Genomic DNA, 18,834 nt, shown 5'->3' with positions numbered 1-18,834 from the left:
TAATCAAGTTGTGGATGTGGAGCAACCTGTCATGGAGTAGAAAGAATATGAGAATAATGCAAATGCATGGGGTTTGTCACTGAGTAATCAAGAAGGAAAGCTAGTAGAGGATACTAGCATTAGAGATACTTGAGGTGACTAACTGGGTCTTGTGTAGCAACCACAAATGGCTTATATGGTTTCTAATGTTCTGGTTAAGGATTCTCACCCACTTCCATGGGTGGTTGAAGCTGAAATAGCAATTCTAAGAGAGGAAGTAGGGGAGTTACAGAATGCTATTGTGGTGCATGCTGAAGAAGATCCTCCAAGTGTAGGGGACATTTGTTTGGGAGGGACGTCTATGCTAGATCCAGAACCTAAGCTACATTTGGAGGTTTTTCCTCAGGAGAAAGATTATCTAACAGAATCTGAGGGCCATGTTACTAAGACAAAATACAACAAAAGGCAGTTTGCAAAAGTAAGGAGCTCTTCTCGTGTTCATAACCAAACCACTAAATTATCTCTATGATTGGTTCCATCTTTGCATGGAATATTAGAGGGATAGGAACCTCTAAAGGTCATTTAAAGAATTTAATTGGCACCCTTAAGCCAGATATTATTGTCTTATGGAGCCGTTTCAAAGTTTTGATAAAACACAAGGTTTGATGAGATGCTTCCGCTTTGAAAATGGTATTTCTAATGAAGAAGTGGGTGGGAAAGTTTGGATATTTTGGACTAATGTAGTGATGGTGCAAGTTGTTTGAATGAGTTCTCAATTTATTTCGATTCGTGTCTGGACGGGACTGCAATAGTTTTTGTGTAATTTCATATAAAGTGTAGTCGTATTGAGAGGTAGGAGCTAAGGATGATCTTAGTTCACACCATCATGGTTGAGCCTTGTTTATTGCATGAGACTTTAATGTTATTCGATTTGACTTGGAAACATCCAAGGCCTTGAGCTTCTATGGAAGAGCTCAACAGTTGAATCCATCAAGGTGGTTTGATTGAAATGCAAACAAATGGTAAAAGGTTCACTTGGTGCAATGCTCAAAGTGGTCTCACAAGAAGCTGGGCAAAGCTAGATTGAGTGTTTCTTGATACCACTTTAATCTCTCGGTTTGCTAATGCTGCTTATTCTTACTTACTAAGATAGATGTCAGATCACTGCCCGATGCACATTGTTCTAATCAAAGATCCTTTTTCTTATGGCCTTCCCCATTTCGTTCCAGTAAATGTGGGTTGATCATCTAGATTTTTTGGCTTGTGTTCAGAGAGCTTGGATGGGTCCTGTTGCAGGTATGGGATTGTGGAAACTTGCTAATAAACTAAAAAAAGTCCAGGTGGCTCTTTGTGAGTGGAATAAGGTGGTCTTTGGTCTGATTACGGCCAAGATTGCACAGCTTGATGAGCAAATGGAGAGGCTTGAAAGCAGATTAATGCAAGGTTGGGATGAAGATGCTGATAGGGAGTTAAATTGTGCTTCTATGGAACTGGCTTCGTGGAGACGCAATGAGGATACTAGGTTGGAGCAAATGGCTAAGTTAAAATGGAAAGTGGAAGGTGACTGTAACTCCACTATTAACAGAAAGGCTCATGGTGGCAATATCATCCTCAAAGTGGACATGGTGAAAACGAATGATCAAGTCGATTTGCAATTTTTGTTGGAGGTCCTTCCTTGCTTCGGCTTTTCCCTTCAGGTATATGATTTATTTCATGCTTGTATTTCGTCTCCTTAGTTTTTGGTTATGATGAATAGGACAGCTAAAGGTTTATCCACTCTCTCCCTACCTATTTATCATTCTTCAAGAGGTTCTCTCTAGACTTATAAAGCATAGTGTTGTGGAGAAAATGTTTGGTCAATTTCTCAAGCCCAAGGTATGATTCAAATTTCTTATCTTATGTATGTTGATGATATGGTGATTTTTACTAATGGTAGTACAAGATCAATAAAGAAGCTTTTATCTGTTTCTGATAAGTATGAGAAGTGGTTAGGCCAGAGGATTAATAAAGAAAAAACAACAATGTTTTTTTCTCAGACTTTCTCTTTGGGTTGTAAGAGAGCTCTTAAGCTTATGACAGGGTTTTCGGAAGGTTTTTTTTCCCTTCAAATATTTAGGGGTGCCTACTATTTTGGGAAAATTTAAACTAGTGCATTTGGAGGAGAAGGTTAACAAAGTTCAAAATAAAATTAGTGGTTGGAAGATGAAGACTATCCTCTAGAGGCTGCCTTATTTTACTTCGACATGTGCTATCTAATATGGCATTGCATTTGTTTACTATTTGGCAGGTCCCTCAATCTATCATTAAAGAGCTACACTGCTTGATGAGTACTTTCTTTTGGTTAGATGCTAATGGTAAAGGAAAGAAAAAATGGGTGGCTTGGCATAAAATGTGTAAACCAGTTGAAGAATGTGGTTTAGGTTTATGTAACCTGGATGATATGCAAAAGGCTTATAATCCAAGGCAATTCTCTTTGGGCTCAATTCTTTAAAGGAAAATATGTGGGTTCCAAACCTTGGACCCTCCTTGATTCCAACAAGGGTACGAAAGTTTGGAAGATGATTGTTAAAAGTATTCTGTTGGTCCTTGATAATTCAAAGTGGCATATCAGGGAAGGTAACCTTTTCTTTTGGTATGATAAATGGAGGGATCGGGTTCCTTTAATTAATGATTTTCTGATTGTAGACCAACCTATGATTAAAGTTATGGACTGCAAACTGTCTAATTTGTGGGATGTGGATTTGTTGGCTTGATTAGCTGGGCACGACAATGTGGATGATATTCTTGATTCTCTAACTGTTTGCAAGAGGAGCTCGGATGTGTTGATTTGGACGAAGCATGAAAGTAGTTGTTTTTTACTAAATCAGCTTGGAACTATATCCGTATAAAAGGTTCCACTATGGTAGGGCATACTTGGATGTGACATAAGTTGATTCCTCTAAAGGTCCCAGTTTCTATGTGGAAGGCTTGGAATAATGCATTAAGTGTTGATGATCGTCTTTGTCGAATTGGTGTCCGAATTATTTCTAGGTGTGACTGTTGTAATGAGGGTAAGTATGAAGATCAAAATCATGTGCTATTAGAAGGAGATTTTGATGCTTGGGTGTGGCGCTACTATGGTGCTAGCTATTTTTGGATTACCTCTTGGTGGCGCTTGGAAGGAAACTATGGATACATGGTTTTGTCAGGTGTCCTCTTTTTCTCAAGTGGGGATTATTGTGGGGCATCTTCCTTCTTTTCTCTCTTGGCGTCGAAGATGTGTCGCTGACATGAAGGGTAGGCTAGAAACCTTCAGTGTGGTTTGGAAATCTATTCAACATTGGATTAGTTCAATTTGTCAAGACATTCACAAGGTTTCTAAATGTTCTAGACATGATTCTCAGGTTTTACACTCTTTGTCTATTCCACCTTTAGCTATGTCAAGGCGAAGTCCTAAGTTGGTGGCCTGGAAAAAGCCCAATCAAGGTTGGTTCAAGCTTAATATAAATGGTAGCAGTTTTGGTAATCTTGAACCCTCTAGGTTGGGTGGTATTACCAAAGATGATCATGGTAACTTAATTCATGCATTTGCTTCTTCTATAGGCATTGGTTTGAATAATAGAGCTGAGTTATTAGCTTTTCTGCATGGTCTTAAAGCTTGCAAAAGCTTGGGGATTGGTTTTGTGGAAATTGAACTAGACTCTCGAGTGGTGATGTCGTGGCAGAATAGAAGGAGATGTGGGGTATGGTATCTGGAACACTTTTGGGAGGGAATTAGTGCCATTATGGATTCGATGGTTTGCTTCGTGCAACATATTTTCAGAGAGGGTAATAAAGCTACAAATTGGCTTGCAAAGTATGGTGCGATGGGTCAATACATGGAGGGCATACTATTGGGGATGTTCCAAGGCTACTTAGAGGTCTCATTCCTTTGGATAAGCTGGGTCTTCCTTCCATTCATTGCTACTAATTTTCCTTTGGTTGATTATGGCTATTTGGTTTGATCTTGTATTGGTGTTTTTTTTTTTTATTGAAGTTTTTTGTATTTTTTGGGTTTTAGGTTTGTTTTTTTATGCCTGGGACTTGTTCCTCTACTTATTTGTAATTCCCAAGCATCACAGTTGTAACCATGGTTTTTCTCCACCACAAGTGAGGGCTATCAATAAAATTGGGTTGTCGTCCTCTTTTTAAAAAAAAAAAAAGAAAAAAGAAATGGTCCAAGGCATTAATAAGAACGATAGGGGAAAATATTATGATTAAAATTGATATGGCGAAGGTGTATGATCGAGTAAGCAGGAAGTTTTTGATGGAGGTTATGCGACAGTTGGGCTTCTTGGAAAAATGGAGAGGACTTATCTTCAATTGTATTTCTTCTCCAATGTGTTTGATTATATTGAATGGATCAACTAAAGGTTTTTTCAAGCCTTCACGGGGTCTTCATCAAGGTGATCCTTTATCTCCGTATCTTTTTATTTTATCTCAAGAGCTTCTTTCACATATGATTTAGGATGATTTTCGAAGGGAGAAGGTGAAGCCGTTTATTGCTCATGGGGGTACATTGATTAGTCATTTGTTTTATGCGAATCAAGTTCATTGGTAGATAAAAATACCTAAGAAAAGTGGGAGCAGTCTAACCGATTAAGCCTAATGCTCATCAAGTCACATGTGAGTAAGAGTATTAGAGGTTCAATCCCAGAGTGTGATAAAGTCAAAGACTACATAAAGGCTATTGAAGAGCAATTTGGTAGTTCCGATAAGGCATTAGCTGGCATCCTAATGAATAAATTATCAGTTATGAAGCATGGCAAATCCAAAAGCGTGCATGAGCACATAATGGAAATGAGGGATATTACAGCCCAACTAAAGTCTTTAGAGATTGAGATTTCAAAGTCATTCCTTATCCATTTTATACTCAACTCTCTTCCTAGAGAATATGGACCATTTAAGATTTCCTACAACACACATAAGGAAAAATGGTCCACTAATAAACTTTTAACCATATGTGTACAAGAAGAAGAGATATTGAAACATGAAAATATTAAGAGTGCTCATTTTGTTACTCAAAGGAAGGGACAATGGAAGAAAAGCAAAAGTGTCAGTATTAATAAGTGGAAGAAGGACGGGAAAGCAACATTCAAACGCTATAAAGACAATGATACATGCTTCTTCTGCAAGAAAAAAGGGCACAAAAAGAAAGATTGCATAAAGTATAAATCATGGCTTGAGAAGAAAGGTAATCTCAATTTTCTTGTGTGCTATGAGTCCAATTTTGTAGACTCTCATCATAATACATGGTGGATTGATTCAGATACCTCAATTCATGTTGTCAATATCATGCAGGGGTTTCTCAGCCTAAGAAAACCTATGGGAAGTGAACAAGGCATATACTTAGGAAATGGGATGCATTCGCACGTCGAGACTGTAGGAACTTTTAGACTTATTTTAAATAATGGTTATATTTTGGATCTTGAAAACACATTTTATGTACCTTCATTTTCTAGAAACTTGGTCTCTATATCTAGATTAGTACCTTTAGGATTTAAATTTAATTTTATGAATTCAAATGTTTATGTATTTAAAAACTCCACATTTGTAGGCTCTAGGACCTTGATTAATGGTTTGTATAAATTAAATTTAGATTCTATTTTTGAAAATAGTCTATTAACTCTGCATGATGATGTTGGCACTAAACGTAATATTGTTAATGAGTCCTCTATATTATGGCATAAGAGACTGGGACATATCTCCAAAGAGAGAATTAAAAGATTAGTAAATGATGAAGTCCTAAAAATTTTAGACTTCTCAGATTTTGGTACTTGTGTGGATTCCATAAAGTGTAAGAAAATTAACAAAACAAGTAAAGGTGCCAAGAGGAGTGAGGAAATTCTTGAGATCATACACACTGACATATGTGGACCATTTATAAGTACCCCTTGTTTGAATGGTCAGAGATATTTTATCTCATTCATTGATGATTATTCATGGTTTATGTATCTTTACCTCCTTTTTGATAAATCTGAAGCACTAGATGCTTTCAAAATATATAAAAAGGAAGTAAATAGACAATTAGAAAAGAAAATAAAGATCGTAAGATCTGACAGGGGTGGAGAATATTATGGTATATATATAGAGTTAGGGCAACGACCGAGTCTATTTGCAAATTTTCTCAAGGAATAAGGTATTATTGCTCAGTATACAATACTAGGTTCACCTCACCAAAATAGTATTGTTGAAAGGTGAAACTGTACCCTTATGGATATGGTAAGAAGTATGCTCAGTATTTGTAATCTTCTTCTATATTTGTGGAGTGAGGCCTTTAAAACTGCAATGTATATCTTAAATAGGGTTCCATCTAAGTTTATTCCCAAAATACCATTTGAATTATGGAAATGATGGAAACCTAGTTTAAGGCATATGCGCATATGAAGTTGTCCAGTTGAAGTTAGGATCTATAATCCACAACAAAAGAAATTGAATCCAAGGATAGTCAATGGCTATTTCATTGGCTATGCAAAAAATTCTAAAGGTTACAGGTTTTATTGTCCCTCACATACACCTAGAATTGTGGAAGCCAAAAATGCAAAATTTATTAACGATTTTGGAATAAGTGGGAGTAATGTTTCTCGAAAGATAGAGTGGGAGGAAACACGGAATTCAGATACTACATCCGTGACTGGAAATGAAATGATTATCATTCAAGGAAATCAATTTTATATTCTTGAAGATCAATAAGAACCACCACCACCTCATGAGGAACATACCAACTTTGACTCTATATTGCAACATCCACATAATATGGATGAAAATGTAGAATTAAAAAGATCCTCTAGAACAAGGAAGCCTGCTATTTCTTATGATTATTATGTGTAGAGTCTGGCTTTGATGTCGGACTTGAAGATGTTCCCATATCATTTTCACATACCATGAGTGGAGAAAATTCAAAATTTTGGCATGATGCTATGACAGAAGAAATGGAATCCATGGCTAAAAATCAAGTTTGAGAAATTGTCGAATTACTTGAAGGAGTTAATTAAGTCATTGGCTGTAAATGGGTTTATAAAACAAAGAAAGACTCAAATGGTAATATCAATGGATATAAAACCACACTTGTAGCTAAAAGATTTACACAAAGAGAAGGTATTGACTACAACAATACTTTCTCTCCAATTCCTAAAAATGATTCTTTTAGAGTGATCATGGCATTAGTAGCTCACTTTGATTCAGAGCTACATCTAATGGATATGAAAATAGCTTTTTAAAATGGGACTCTTGAAGAAAAGGTATACATGAAGCAACCTAAAGGGTTTCATTCTGATAAAGGTGATCATTTAGTTTGCAAGTTAAAGAAATTAATTTATGAACTAAAACAAACATATCGTCAATGGTATTTGAAGTTTCATGATGTTATTATTTCATTTGGTTTTATAGAGAACATCATGGATAACTGCATATACCTAAATTTAGTGGGAGTAAGTTTATTTTCTTAGTCCTATATGTTGATGATATTTTGCTTGCAACTTATGATTTGGGCCTACTACATGACACCAAAAAATTTCTATTCCGAAGCTTTGAAATGAAGGATTTAGGTGAATCTTCTTATGCTTTAGGCATCGAGATTCATTGAGATAGGTCTAAGAGAATTTTAGGACTTTCTCATAAAACCTACATTGAAAAGCTATCGAAAAAATTCAGAATGAATGAATGTATACCCAATGCAGCACCCATATTAAAGAGTGATAAATTCAATTTAAGTCAATGTCTGATAAATGCCTTGGAAAAGAAAGATATAAAAAACATTCCATATGCATTTGCTGTTAGTAGTTTAATGCATGCACAGGTTTGTATAAGACCTGATAGTGCATACATTGTGAGAATGTTGGAAAGATACCAAAGCAATCCTAGAATAGAACATTGGAAGGCTGCTAAAAAGGTTATGAGATATTTACAACGAACCAAGAATCATATGCTTACTTATAAGCATGTTGATTTTCTGGAAGCTATTGGATATTCAGACTCAGATTTTGCAGGTTGTCAAGACTCCAAAAAGTCCACTTCAGGGTATGTCCTCATGTTAGTAGTACCAAACAAACAATCATTGCATCATCTACTATGGAGGCAGAGTTTATAGCATGCTTTGAAGCAACTTCACAGGCAAAATGGTTGAGGGGTTTTATTACAAAGCTTCAAGTTGTGGATTTGATATCTAATCCATTAAGAATGTACTATGATAATTTGGCAACAGTTTTCTTTTCTAAAAATAACAAGAGTGGGAGTAAAAGCAAACATATTGACATAAAGTATCTTGTTGTCAAAGAGAGAGTTAAGGAACCAGAAGTTTCAATAGAGCATACAAGTATATCCTTTATGATTGCAAATATAATGACAAAAGGGCTCTCAATAAAAATGTCTTTGAAACATGTAGAGAGTATGGGATTAATGAACTTATTTTATATTTGATTTAATTATTGTATACAGTACTTGTTGTTGTGAATAATAATATTTTTATTTGTGCACATAAAATATTTGCTCCTAATCTATTTTTATGTGCTCCTAATCTATAATGTATAGACCCAGAATGATTTATAGGAAGTCATTCATAAAGAAATATATCACATATAGAAATTTATTTAGAGAGACTAATACAGTGTAATACATGGAAGGAAATGTTAATATAATAACATAACCGCCATGATTGATGTATTATATTTTTCTACTAAAGTTAATGCTTTGAGTAGTTTTATTTGTGGCCATATTTGGTTTTGGTTGCCCAGATGATTTTAAATGATTATCACGTAAGCCAAGTGGGAGAACGTGGGAGACTTAAAAATGACTTATGTGTCACACCCTTTCAATATATTATATATATTTATTTTAATAATATTATATTTATAGTAAAAACTCTGAGTAATTAAAATAAAAATACTACTCATTTAAAACCCAACAGTTACATTCCTTGATGGAAGGAAGCAACTCTTAGAAAACAGTGGATAACAGCCTTGTCCTATCTATATAGAAAAGCCTATGATTCTCCATTAGTCACAATTTTTCATTAACGTAAATAAAGATAGACTGAAAACTCCTATCCAATTCTCTCAATATAGAAATTTGTGAGGGTTCACAATTCAAAAACAATCGATTACTGCGAATACTTGATCAACGATAGCCAAAGATTAATATTCTAATGATTATTTTATTATTATATATTCTTCCAAATCTTACGCTTAGTTGCATACGAGGAGGAAGAAACAATGACTGACAATAATCAAAATTTAGGACAAGGGATTTAGAAGAAAGTTTATTGTTGACTTGACGTTTGTAGGATATACAATTTTGCTAGGTACAAATGGGATGTGCAAGCGGGAGGCAATCAGATTGTATGTGAGACTTATGTGGAATAAAAAATAAATAAAAAGGGCAAAAGCTAATAACCTTTCTCCTTCTCTTTCTTCTTTTCTCGACTTTTACTTTTTTTTCCTTGTTTGTTTTCTGTACACTCATTTCTTTCATTTCTCTGCACACATTTCTCTTCATCTTCAAAATTTCGGAACACCAATAGCTAGAGCAAACATTTATGTACACCAACCTTTCGATGGTGAATCATTGATAGCAAACATTTTGCTAAACAAGACATTCGGTACTCAACTATTTTCACCTTTCCTTTTGTCTTTCCTATGCTTGCAGGAGCCATTCTCAGAAAAATGTCTTTGATTTATGAGCTTTTGTTGGGGACTTAACCATCGAGGAGGTATGTTTTGTTGGGAAGAATTGAGAAGTATCAGGACATTTTCAAAGCTTCTAGATATGTAACAGTATTGGGAATCGCATGGCCATGAGTTCAAGCTTGATACACTTCTCATGCTTGATGTCAAATGTGCAGATGGAAAATCACTATTCATTTTGTTGTACATGTTTCGTTTGCTTTAGCTGAATTGAAAAGCTAAGAGAGGGCTCAAGAGACCGAGAGATGGGAGAAGACCCAGAAGATGGGAGAGTTGGAAAAAATGCTTCGAAAACAAATGCTCTTTCTTTACAGTTTATCCCTTGTAACACATGTTTTTTTTTTTTAAAATAAAAATAAAAGGCTAAGAATGTCAGCATGTGAAATAGTGCACTTTTCATCCATATGTTTAGCATTTAATTCGTGCCGTTTGAGCACAATTTGCACTAGGCGCTTGCAATAAGCGTTTTTCAAAAACAAGATGTAAGAAATGCCTGCATCAACCTTTCAGAGACATTTCAATGTAAGAAAAGTCTTCCTAGAGTTTTTTCTCAGCTTTTGCATCCAGCAAGCAAAAGGAAAATGGTAGGAACTTGTGAATAGGACTTTAACAGAAGTGAAAGAATGTCTTTTAAGTCTCATTTAGTTTTAGAGACTTATCTCATCTCATCTTAATATCTAAATACTATTTAAACATAAACAATGCTTTAACAATAAAGAGCGTACTGTAAAAGAAATCTGAAAATTTTTTGTGTTCTCTTTACTTCAATGATTTCCTGCTATTTTATCTAATGGAGGGTCTTCTTCTGAATTTTTGTGTTCATTTTATGCATTTAGAATGTAATTAGATGTTTCTTTTATATACTTCCTATGTACATAGATTTTGCCAATTTCTTTCAATGAATAAAAGTGTCTTTCTTACTTATAAAAATAAAATAAAAAAAAGTCAAATTTTTAACTTTTCAACTTTTCTATATAATCATTACAAATTTTTCAAACTTTCAAAAAAAAATACAAAAAATATTTTGACTTTTTTAAAAATCAAAATAAAATTTATATTAAAATATTATATTTTAATTTTATAATATTTGTATTCAATTTTTTCTTTTTTATTTTTCAAGATTCTATCAAATATCTTGAGTCAAATAATTTTATTATTATTTATAAATTATTTTATTATTATTTACATATTTCTTATCTATAACCAAACAAGGACAAAAGCGTGTAGACATACTAGAGAGTGGTTGACCGCTGAAAGGAAAGCACAAGGGTATTTCTCACAAAAATCTAGACTCGAAGGATTGGAAAAGAGCATGCTTCCATGGTAAACCATCAAGTCAATTCTCACAACATATGGTTTCCTGTGTTCTTTCCTTAAGCCTTTTGAAGCTTTCTTCTTGAATTTTTCTTTTCGAGGAAATTTGCCGACTCTTGGAGTCCAAGCCCTTGCATGTTGCCCAAAAGCATTCGGCCATGGTCTCTGTTCACATCCTGAATTCCTGGCGTAAGATTCATTTGTTTTCGCAACTCATATCAATTCATCTTATCTTATTTTATATTATCTAATCATTATAATTTTCTTAAATTTTTACACAAAATAAAATAAACAATTCAATTTTTTCAAATTCTAAAATAAAAATAATATTTAAAATCTATATTCTAATAATATTTTATTCAATTTTTAATTTTAATCTCAGCTCATCTTATCTGTAAAAACAAACAATATAATGTTATATTTTCACATCCTCACCGAATGATTAATGAATTACAAGGAACCTAACATTTTTACTACCTTTACAGAAACGTTGTGACATCTTGTATTTATGCACTTTGCTAGAAAATAAATCAACTCCAATAGTCCATTCAACAAACCTTACAATTGTACCAAAATAAATCGAGCAGTTAATTCTAATAAAAAGTTAGCAATTACATTTAAAAAAAAAAAAAAAACCTGAAGGAAATATGTTATACAGGTTGACCTATCTTAAATTTAAGAAGTAGATCTTCAATAACTGTCTAGGTCTTCCATAAGCTCTACACAATAGGGTAAAAAAATAATAAGCATAATAATTAAAACAAATTACTAATATGATATACATTTTAGAGACAGTTAAAAAAAAGATGAATAATACTACATACCTGTACCCAAATTCTCAAACTCCTCAACATCATCCAATAAGGTGCAAATGTTAATCGAAACAGAAGAAGACTGGAGCCAAATTTTGTGTACAAATAAGGGCTTCCACCATTAGTGGAGATAGGTTAATGCGGAAAGGATCAAGTACTCAACCTGTTGTGCTAAAAGCTGACTTAGAGGCCACTATAGATGTCGAAACTGCAAGAACATCCCTCGCAACTCTTGAAAGTGCACGGTATATAATGGAGTTAATCTTCCACCAAGTCAACAAGTCAGATTGCGCATCATCTTCTTCACATTTTTCAGATAAATACCGCTCCACTTCATATTTACTCTTCAAAGAGTTCTCCGACTCCAAACGCTTCTTAAATTTTGCATGAATAAATTATCTAAAACACCTAACCTGCCCCAGTGGTTGAAACCACCTTGAACTTATACTAGTACTATATACTATATTATTAGTCAATAGTAAATATTAATAGTATAATACTATTGGTATATACTACCGTATAGTACTATATCAATATGTTAATGATAATATTATATTAAATAATAGTAATATTATTATTATTAATATATACTAGTACTATATATTATACTAGTATAGTGTTAGTGTGTTACTGTTACATATAGTGATAATAATAAATTATATAGACTATATAGTTATACATTAAATAATATAGTAATACATTGATACTAAATATATATAGTTATACACATAGTGATTTGATTATAATGATTAGTATAAACTATATAATAGTATTAGTATTTGACTATTAGTATAGCTAATTGCTATATATTAGTAATATTAATTATAGTGAATCAGTGGTTTAGTATAACTATATTCTTTATTACTATATTAGAGACTAGTGTATTAGTATTAGTATAAATATTAGTATTAGTTATAGCTATATTAGACTATATAATAGTATTAATATTAGACTATTAGAATAGCTATATCATTATTTCATATGTAATTATTTAGTATAGTGATTTATATACTAATTTAGTATTTTATATATAGACTTAAAGTATATTACTAAGAGTAATAGTAATATAGTATTAGACTATTAGTATTAGGCCATAAAATGTAAATTTTAATATACTAACGTATATTAGTATTACTAATTAACTAATGTATTATGTACTTATAAAATATATATATATATATATATTGAGAATTTATTAGGCCATAAAAATTTTGTAATAAATTAATAAAATTTGAGTGATTTTCTTTCTTTTTTTAGTAAATAATATTTTATTGATCTTATTTACAATTTTGGTATATAAATTCAGATTTTTAAACTGTAGAGTCCATTTGAATCTCCTTAAAATTGTTGGTAAAAAATCACAATAACAAAATAAATTACAATAAGCTAAAATAACAAATAATAAAAAAGAACGAAGTCGGTTGGACTAAGCACGAAAATCTCGTTTTCTTTAAAGAGATTCAAGCCTTCTATAGTAAACAATATTTAAATATTGGTGCAACAGACCTCCTCTTGGTTTGTCCCCTTCAAGATATAACATCTTAAAGGTTATGACTCGAACTAACCCTGCACACGTAATTGAGTTCAAAGCTCTATAAAAAACACCTCTTTTTTATTTGGAATCTCTCCGATATCACACAAAAACTAACAGATGAATTAGTATGAAATTTTTATGCATACCATCTGACTGAACCAAAGGTAAACTTGCCGATAATTACAGTGTAACGGCACATTAATTGAAGAAGTAACCGAAGAATTGAACTCTGCATAAGTTAACACACAAAATAATGAGTTGAATCGGCTATCTCACGGAACAATGAGCTAAAACGGCTAAGCCTTTAAAAGAAACTATCAAAAATCATAATGAATCAAACATGGAAGATGTTGCAACGATGGGTTTCTCGAGCTGGAGCCATTTTCCCGTCACTAAATAGAAGGATAACATAAAGAGATGAGTTAAAGTCATAGCTAGAAAACTTGCACTTCAATAGCCACAAATGCAATACATGCCTACTGAACAATAACGTACAATACTAAAGCCTTGTTTGGTTAGTAAGTTGAAATAAAATGAGTTGATATAAAAGGTAAATAAAATATTTTTAAAATATTATTTTTTAATATTATTATTATTTTAAGATTTGAAAAAGTTGAATTATTTATTATTTTTTATATAAAAATTTGAGAAAATTATAATAATAAGATGAGATAAGATAAAATATTTTTATTATCTAATCAGAATTTAAATAAATCAATTTTATTAGAAATCGCTCAAACGACTTTCAAGCCGTAATTACAATATATTAATACTACAAAATCTGCAACGGCACACAATTAAATAAAATCTCATATCAATCCTTTAATTAATCCAACGGCACAAATTAAAAAATAGGATCGTCAGAAATTTTTTTTTTCTTTTTTAATGTACCAACAATTATTCCATCTACTTTATAAAAGAAAGGCAGCGTGAGTAGAAAGCAGAGTCAAGAGAGCCCCATAAGAGAGACTATGACTTAGACATTAATTATTGGAAAAGTATAGTTACAAGTATAATTGTGTATTAATCTATATATCAATACGATGTAATTGATTAAAAAGTAAATTTTATTAAAAATAGTGTTAATTTAAATTTTAAGTATAAATAAATCAATATTAGTACACAGATTAGTGCGCAATTGTACTTGTATGTAGCAAAACTCTTTTTTTATATTCAAAATTTAAATCAGTACTGTTTTTAATAAAATTTATTTTTTGATCAATCACATTAAATTAATATATATATTAATATATATTTATACTTGAAACTAGATTTTTCTATTTCATTAAAAAAGACAATGTTAGTAGAAAGGCGAAGTCAACAGGTCCACAAAAAAAATGAAGAAAAAGATATAGGAAACAGAGGAGGCCCCCAAAGAGAGAAAAGAAAGGGTTAAATCGATATTGGTGCTATAGCATTGGGGAAAACAAATGAGAAAGGACATTTGTAGTCACAAGTACGTTAGTATTATACAATTATTTAAAAAAAAAAGAATAAATACGAAAGTTACATGTAAAAAAATTAGTTTTTTAATAATAAATTTTATTCTTTTTCAAAATAACTATACGATATTTACACACTTTACAATTAAACTTAGTATTACTCAAATAATAATTTATACCTAATCTAGAAAACTGAAAGAACTGTACGTTCTATTCCTGAGTAATAATTGAACCGAGCCATGGGCCGGTACTAAGCGGTTAGTCGAACGAGTGATGGTGGCAAATTGGGTTCAAGGATTTAGCACAAGGAGATACAGCCTCACTAACTCTGAGGTCGATCAAATATATATACAGGGACTCAAAAGTCTGCAATTGATTATATGAACTCCCTTTACTGGTAAAATCAATCATGTCAGTTTTCAGTTTTGCACAAAATCCAATCAGTGAAAAATGAAGATAAATTGCTTCAATGTTTCGAGTAGATGAGCATCAGTTTCAATTTTTTTTTTAAATTTCTTTGTTTCCCAAACAAGGTTCCACATTTTCTAACAGATAAACATCATAACGTTTATTGTCTCCCAGCTACAATTTTCACTCTGCCCATTGAAAGAAACCGAATTGAAGCATAAACATAAGTTTAACTCCTTTACACTAACATCAAACAAAGCAACACATCAAAATACAGTTGCAAAGGGCTGCGGAAAAAAAAAAAAAAAAAAAAAAAAAAAAAAAAAAAAAAGAAGGACAGGACCAAACCCTCAAAGCAGTGGATTAGGATTATCTGGCAGCACCAACCCTCAGCTGAGAGAACACTCCACTATCGGTTGTATCAGAACCATCAACCTCTCCTCCTATCAACAAATCATTATCCTCCCAATCAGGGATGCTATTGAGCGAAGGCAGCTCGACAAAAAAAGCATTTGTTGTCGTGTCCTCGTGTGGCTCTCTGTGCACTTTAGTTTGATGAAGCTGTAATGCATACTCCAAGTCCCATATCACATCAAGCATTGTAGGCCTGCTAGCTCCTTCACCCTTCAAACACTTCTCAGCTGTTTCACCAAACTTTCTCAATGAATCAGGATTAATGTCTCCCACTAACAATGGATCAATAATACTTTCGAGTTGTCCTTTCTTTTGCCAAAGCATCCCCCATTCAGCTAGGTTCATTTCCTCCCTCTTGGTTGAGTTAATAATAGCTGGTCTAGCACAAAGGACTTCAAGAAGTACTACACCAAAGGAGTAGACATCAGATTTTTCCGTGAACTGAAGGGATCTAAAATATTCAGGATCCATATAACCAAAGCTACCTTTGATGCCAACACTAAAATGGTCTGGATCATTGGGGCCTGATGTTGAAAGACCAAAATCAGCAACTTTAGCCACATAATTCTTATTCAGAAGAATGTTTGTTGACTTGACATCACGATGAATTATTCCCCCATGCGAACATGTGTGAAGATAGTGAAGACCTTTTGCTGAACCAATACAAATTTCAAGACGTTGCTTCCAAGACAATTTAGACCTTTTAGATGATCTCTTAGACTTCTCATTCTGATCATAGAGATGATCTCTCAGTGTCCCCTTTTCCATGAATTCATACACCAATATCATCTCAGACCTTTCTTCGCAGTATCCAATCAAGGAAACAAGATGGCGATGACGAATTTTGGATAAGACCAAGACTTCTGTTTCGAATTCCGGAAGGCCCTGGCCATGTTTCAGATCACTTCGTTTCACCGCCACTGTCATTCCATTCTGAAGAGTCGCCTTATAGACTTTCCCAAACCCACCCTCACCTATCAATAGCTTGGGGTCAAAGTTATGAGTGGCATCTTGTATTTGAAGAAGAGGCATCTTTAACTCTAAGTTTAAACTACGAAGAGAAGACGCATTTGCTTTTCCTTTACGAGAAGTAGTAGCATCTTTTCCATGAAAAACTGGCCATGAACCCACACCTTCGTCACCTTGCTTTGCTTTCTTGTATTTTATACCCAAAAAGAACAGCACCATCACAATGAAAACAAAGGCCACACCACATACGGTACCAACTATAACATAAATATGACTCCTATTTTCTTTACCGGGAACATCGACCAAACTAGACTTCCTCATAAACTCCATAATCTCCACCCCATTCAGATAGGCAGTTTTATTTTTAGAATCCTGCCTAGGCCCTACACTAATATCCATGGATCCCGAGTCATCTGATTCAACCACCAAATCATAGTAAAGTGGAGCAGCCAACAGTTGAGTGACGTTATTTGTAGAGATCATGTGAGTGAAATTACCATAAAAATAGAGATTGAAGAAGACATCACTAGCATTTTTACTGATAATATCGCAAAAGTGCAGCCGAACCAGATGCGTGGCGTTCCTACTCACGTCAAAACGCCATGTTATTTTTGAAGAATTTGATGACCCTTTGCTGCTATCTAAGTTCAATTCTCGACATGTCTTGTAGACAAGATCCGATGCAGAATAATTATTTGCTCCATTAACATCATAGTGAAGCGGACCTTTATAAGGAACACAGGTTTTCCCAGATTCTACTGGGAGTAGATATTTATCATCCGGTATCCAATTCCTCCAGAGTGAGTCGTTATTCTGTGGACCTCCAACATCGACCCTGTGGATTGTAAGTAAAACCTGAGATCGTACACCATAGTATCTATCATTGCTCTTGCCACTGGGAGTAATTCGATCACTGGCATCCTCGACGAAATCTTGATCTGGAATTAGAAAGACTTCGATGGCGCTTACAAAAGCAAAAGATTTTCTCCGAGGAGTAAAGTGGATGCTGAATTTGGTTGCATTGATAGTGAGTAAGTATTCTTTAATCAAAGGTGAGTTGCTATTGTCTTGAATTCGAAAGTTTGACAACAGCGAGAAATTAAAGGCTGAAACATCGAAGTGGGCATCGGCCAGATTAGTCCTCCCGGAGGAAAACGGAAAGAAGTGGACACGAACATAATAAATGCCAAAATCAGTGATATGAAAATCAAATGAAGCTTGGTTTTTGAAAATTCTGGCAGTTTGATAAAGAGAGCTATCTGTTGATGAGTTGGTGGTGACAGTATTGATAGCAGAACTTGATCCAAAAGAGAAGGAGCCCAAATTCATGTCACCCACGAATTCCCGACCACTCAAAGATATGTTGGATACCGATCCACAATTGATAAAGTAATTGGTGGGAAGAGCAGAAGCTGATGAGAGAAGTAGAAATGAAGGAAATTGGAGATTCAGGAAGAGAACCATGAGAAAATGAAGTTTTTCCATGGAAAAAGGGGTAGGAATTGCACCCTTTTCTTTTGATCTTCTTTTCAGTGGGAGACGGAAGTGAACCTTAGCCGCATAGGAGGAGGAAGAAACAATGGCTGACAATAATCAAAATTTAGGATACGGGATTTAGAAGAAAGTTTATTGTTGACTTAGACGTCTGCTCTGTTCAGATAAGAGTCTAGCTTATAACGCCAAATGTGATGGCTGGCAGCTGGAAAAAAGAAGATGTAAGAAATGTCTCCATCAACCTTTCGTGGGATTGGGGTCGGAGACATTTCAACGTAAGAAAAGTCTTCCTACTTCATATAGTTTTTTTTCTCAGCTTTTGCATCCAGAAGGTAGGAGGAACTCGTATAGGACTTCAACAGAAATGCAAGGAAAATTTCTTTTTATGTCCCCGTTTGATTTTACAGTTTCTACATTTAAATATTATTTAAACATAAACAATACCTTAACAATAAGGAGCCTACTGTAAAAGAAATCTGAAAATTTTTCATCTTTTCTTTACTTCAATAATTTTCCGCTATTGTACATAATGGAGGGAGGTCTGCTTCTATAATATAATTAGATGCTTCTTTTTATATTATGCTTATTTCATTCGATAAATAAAAGTGTCTTTCTTATTTAACAAAAAAAAATATTTTCAAGTTTTTAACTTTTCATAATTATTATAAATTTGAAAAATTTATAAACAAAACACAAAAAATAATTCAACTTTTCTAAATATCAAAATAAAAATTATATTAAAATTTTCCATCTTAATAATACTTTAATTT

At 33.4% G+C, this 18,834-nt stretch overlaps 1 protein-coding gene across 1 annotated transcript; it reads right to left on the bottom strand.

The window, feature by feature from the left end:
• Positions 1-15,262: 15,262 nt before the first annotated feature.
• On the bottom strand, positions 15,263-18,404 carry LOC122304907 (probable receptor-like protein kinase At5g24010). The gene has a single exon (XM_043117172.1). The coding sequence runs from the start codon at positions 18,053-18,055 to the stop codon at positions 15,557-15,559; it is 2,499 nt and encodes an 832-aa protein (XP_042973106.1). The 5' UTR covers positions 18,056-18,404; the 3' UTR covers positions 15,263-15,556.
• Positions 18,405-18,834: the final 430 nt, after the last annotated feature.

The sequence above is a fragment of the Carya illinoinensis genome, chromosome 1 (assembly GCF_018687715.1).
Source record: "Carya illinoinensis cultivar Pawnee chromosome 1, C.illinoinensisPawnee_v1, whole genome shotgun sequence".
NCBI classification, from domain to species: domain Eukaryota; kingdom Viridiplantae; phylum Streptophyta; class Magnoliopsida; order Fagales; family Juglandaceae; genus Carya; species Carya illinoinensis.
This window is presented reverse-complemented; position numbering and strand designations above follow the sequence as displayed.

Bases quoted from the DNA above. Each gene is read 5' to 3' on its own strand.
- LOC122304907 (XM_043117172.1), bottom strand. From the start codon at position 18,055: ATGGAAAAACTTCATTTTCTCATGGTTCTCTTCCTGAATCTCCAATTT.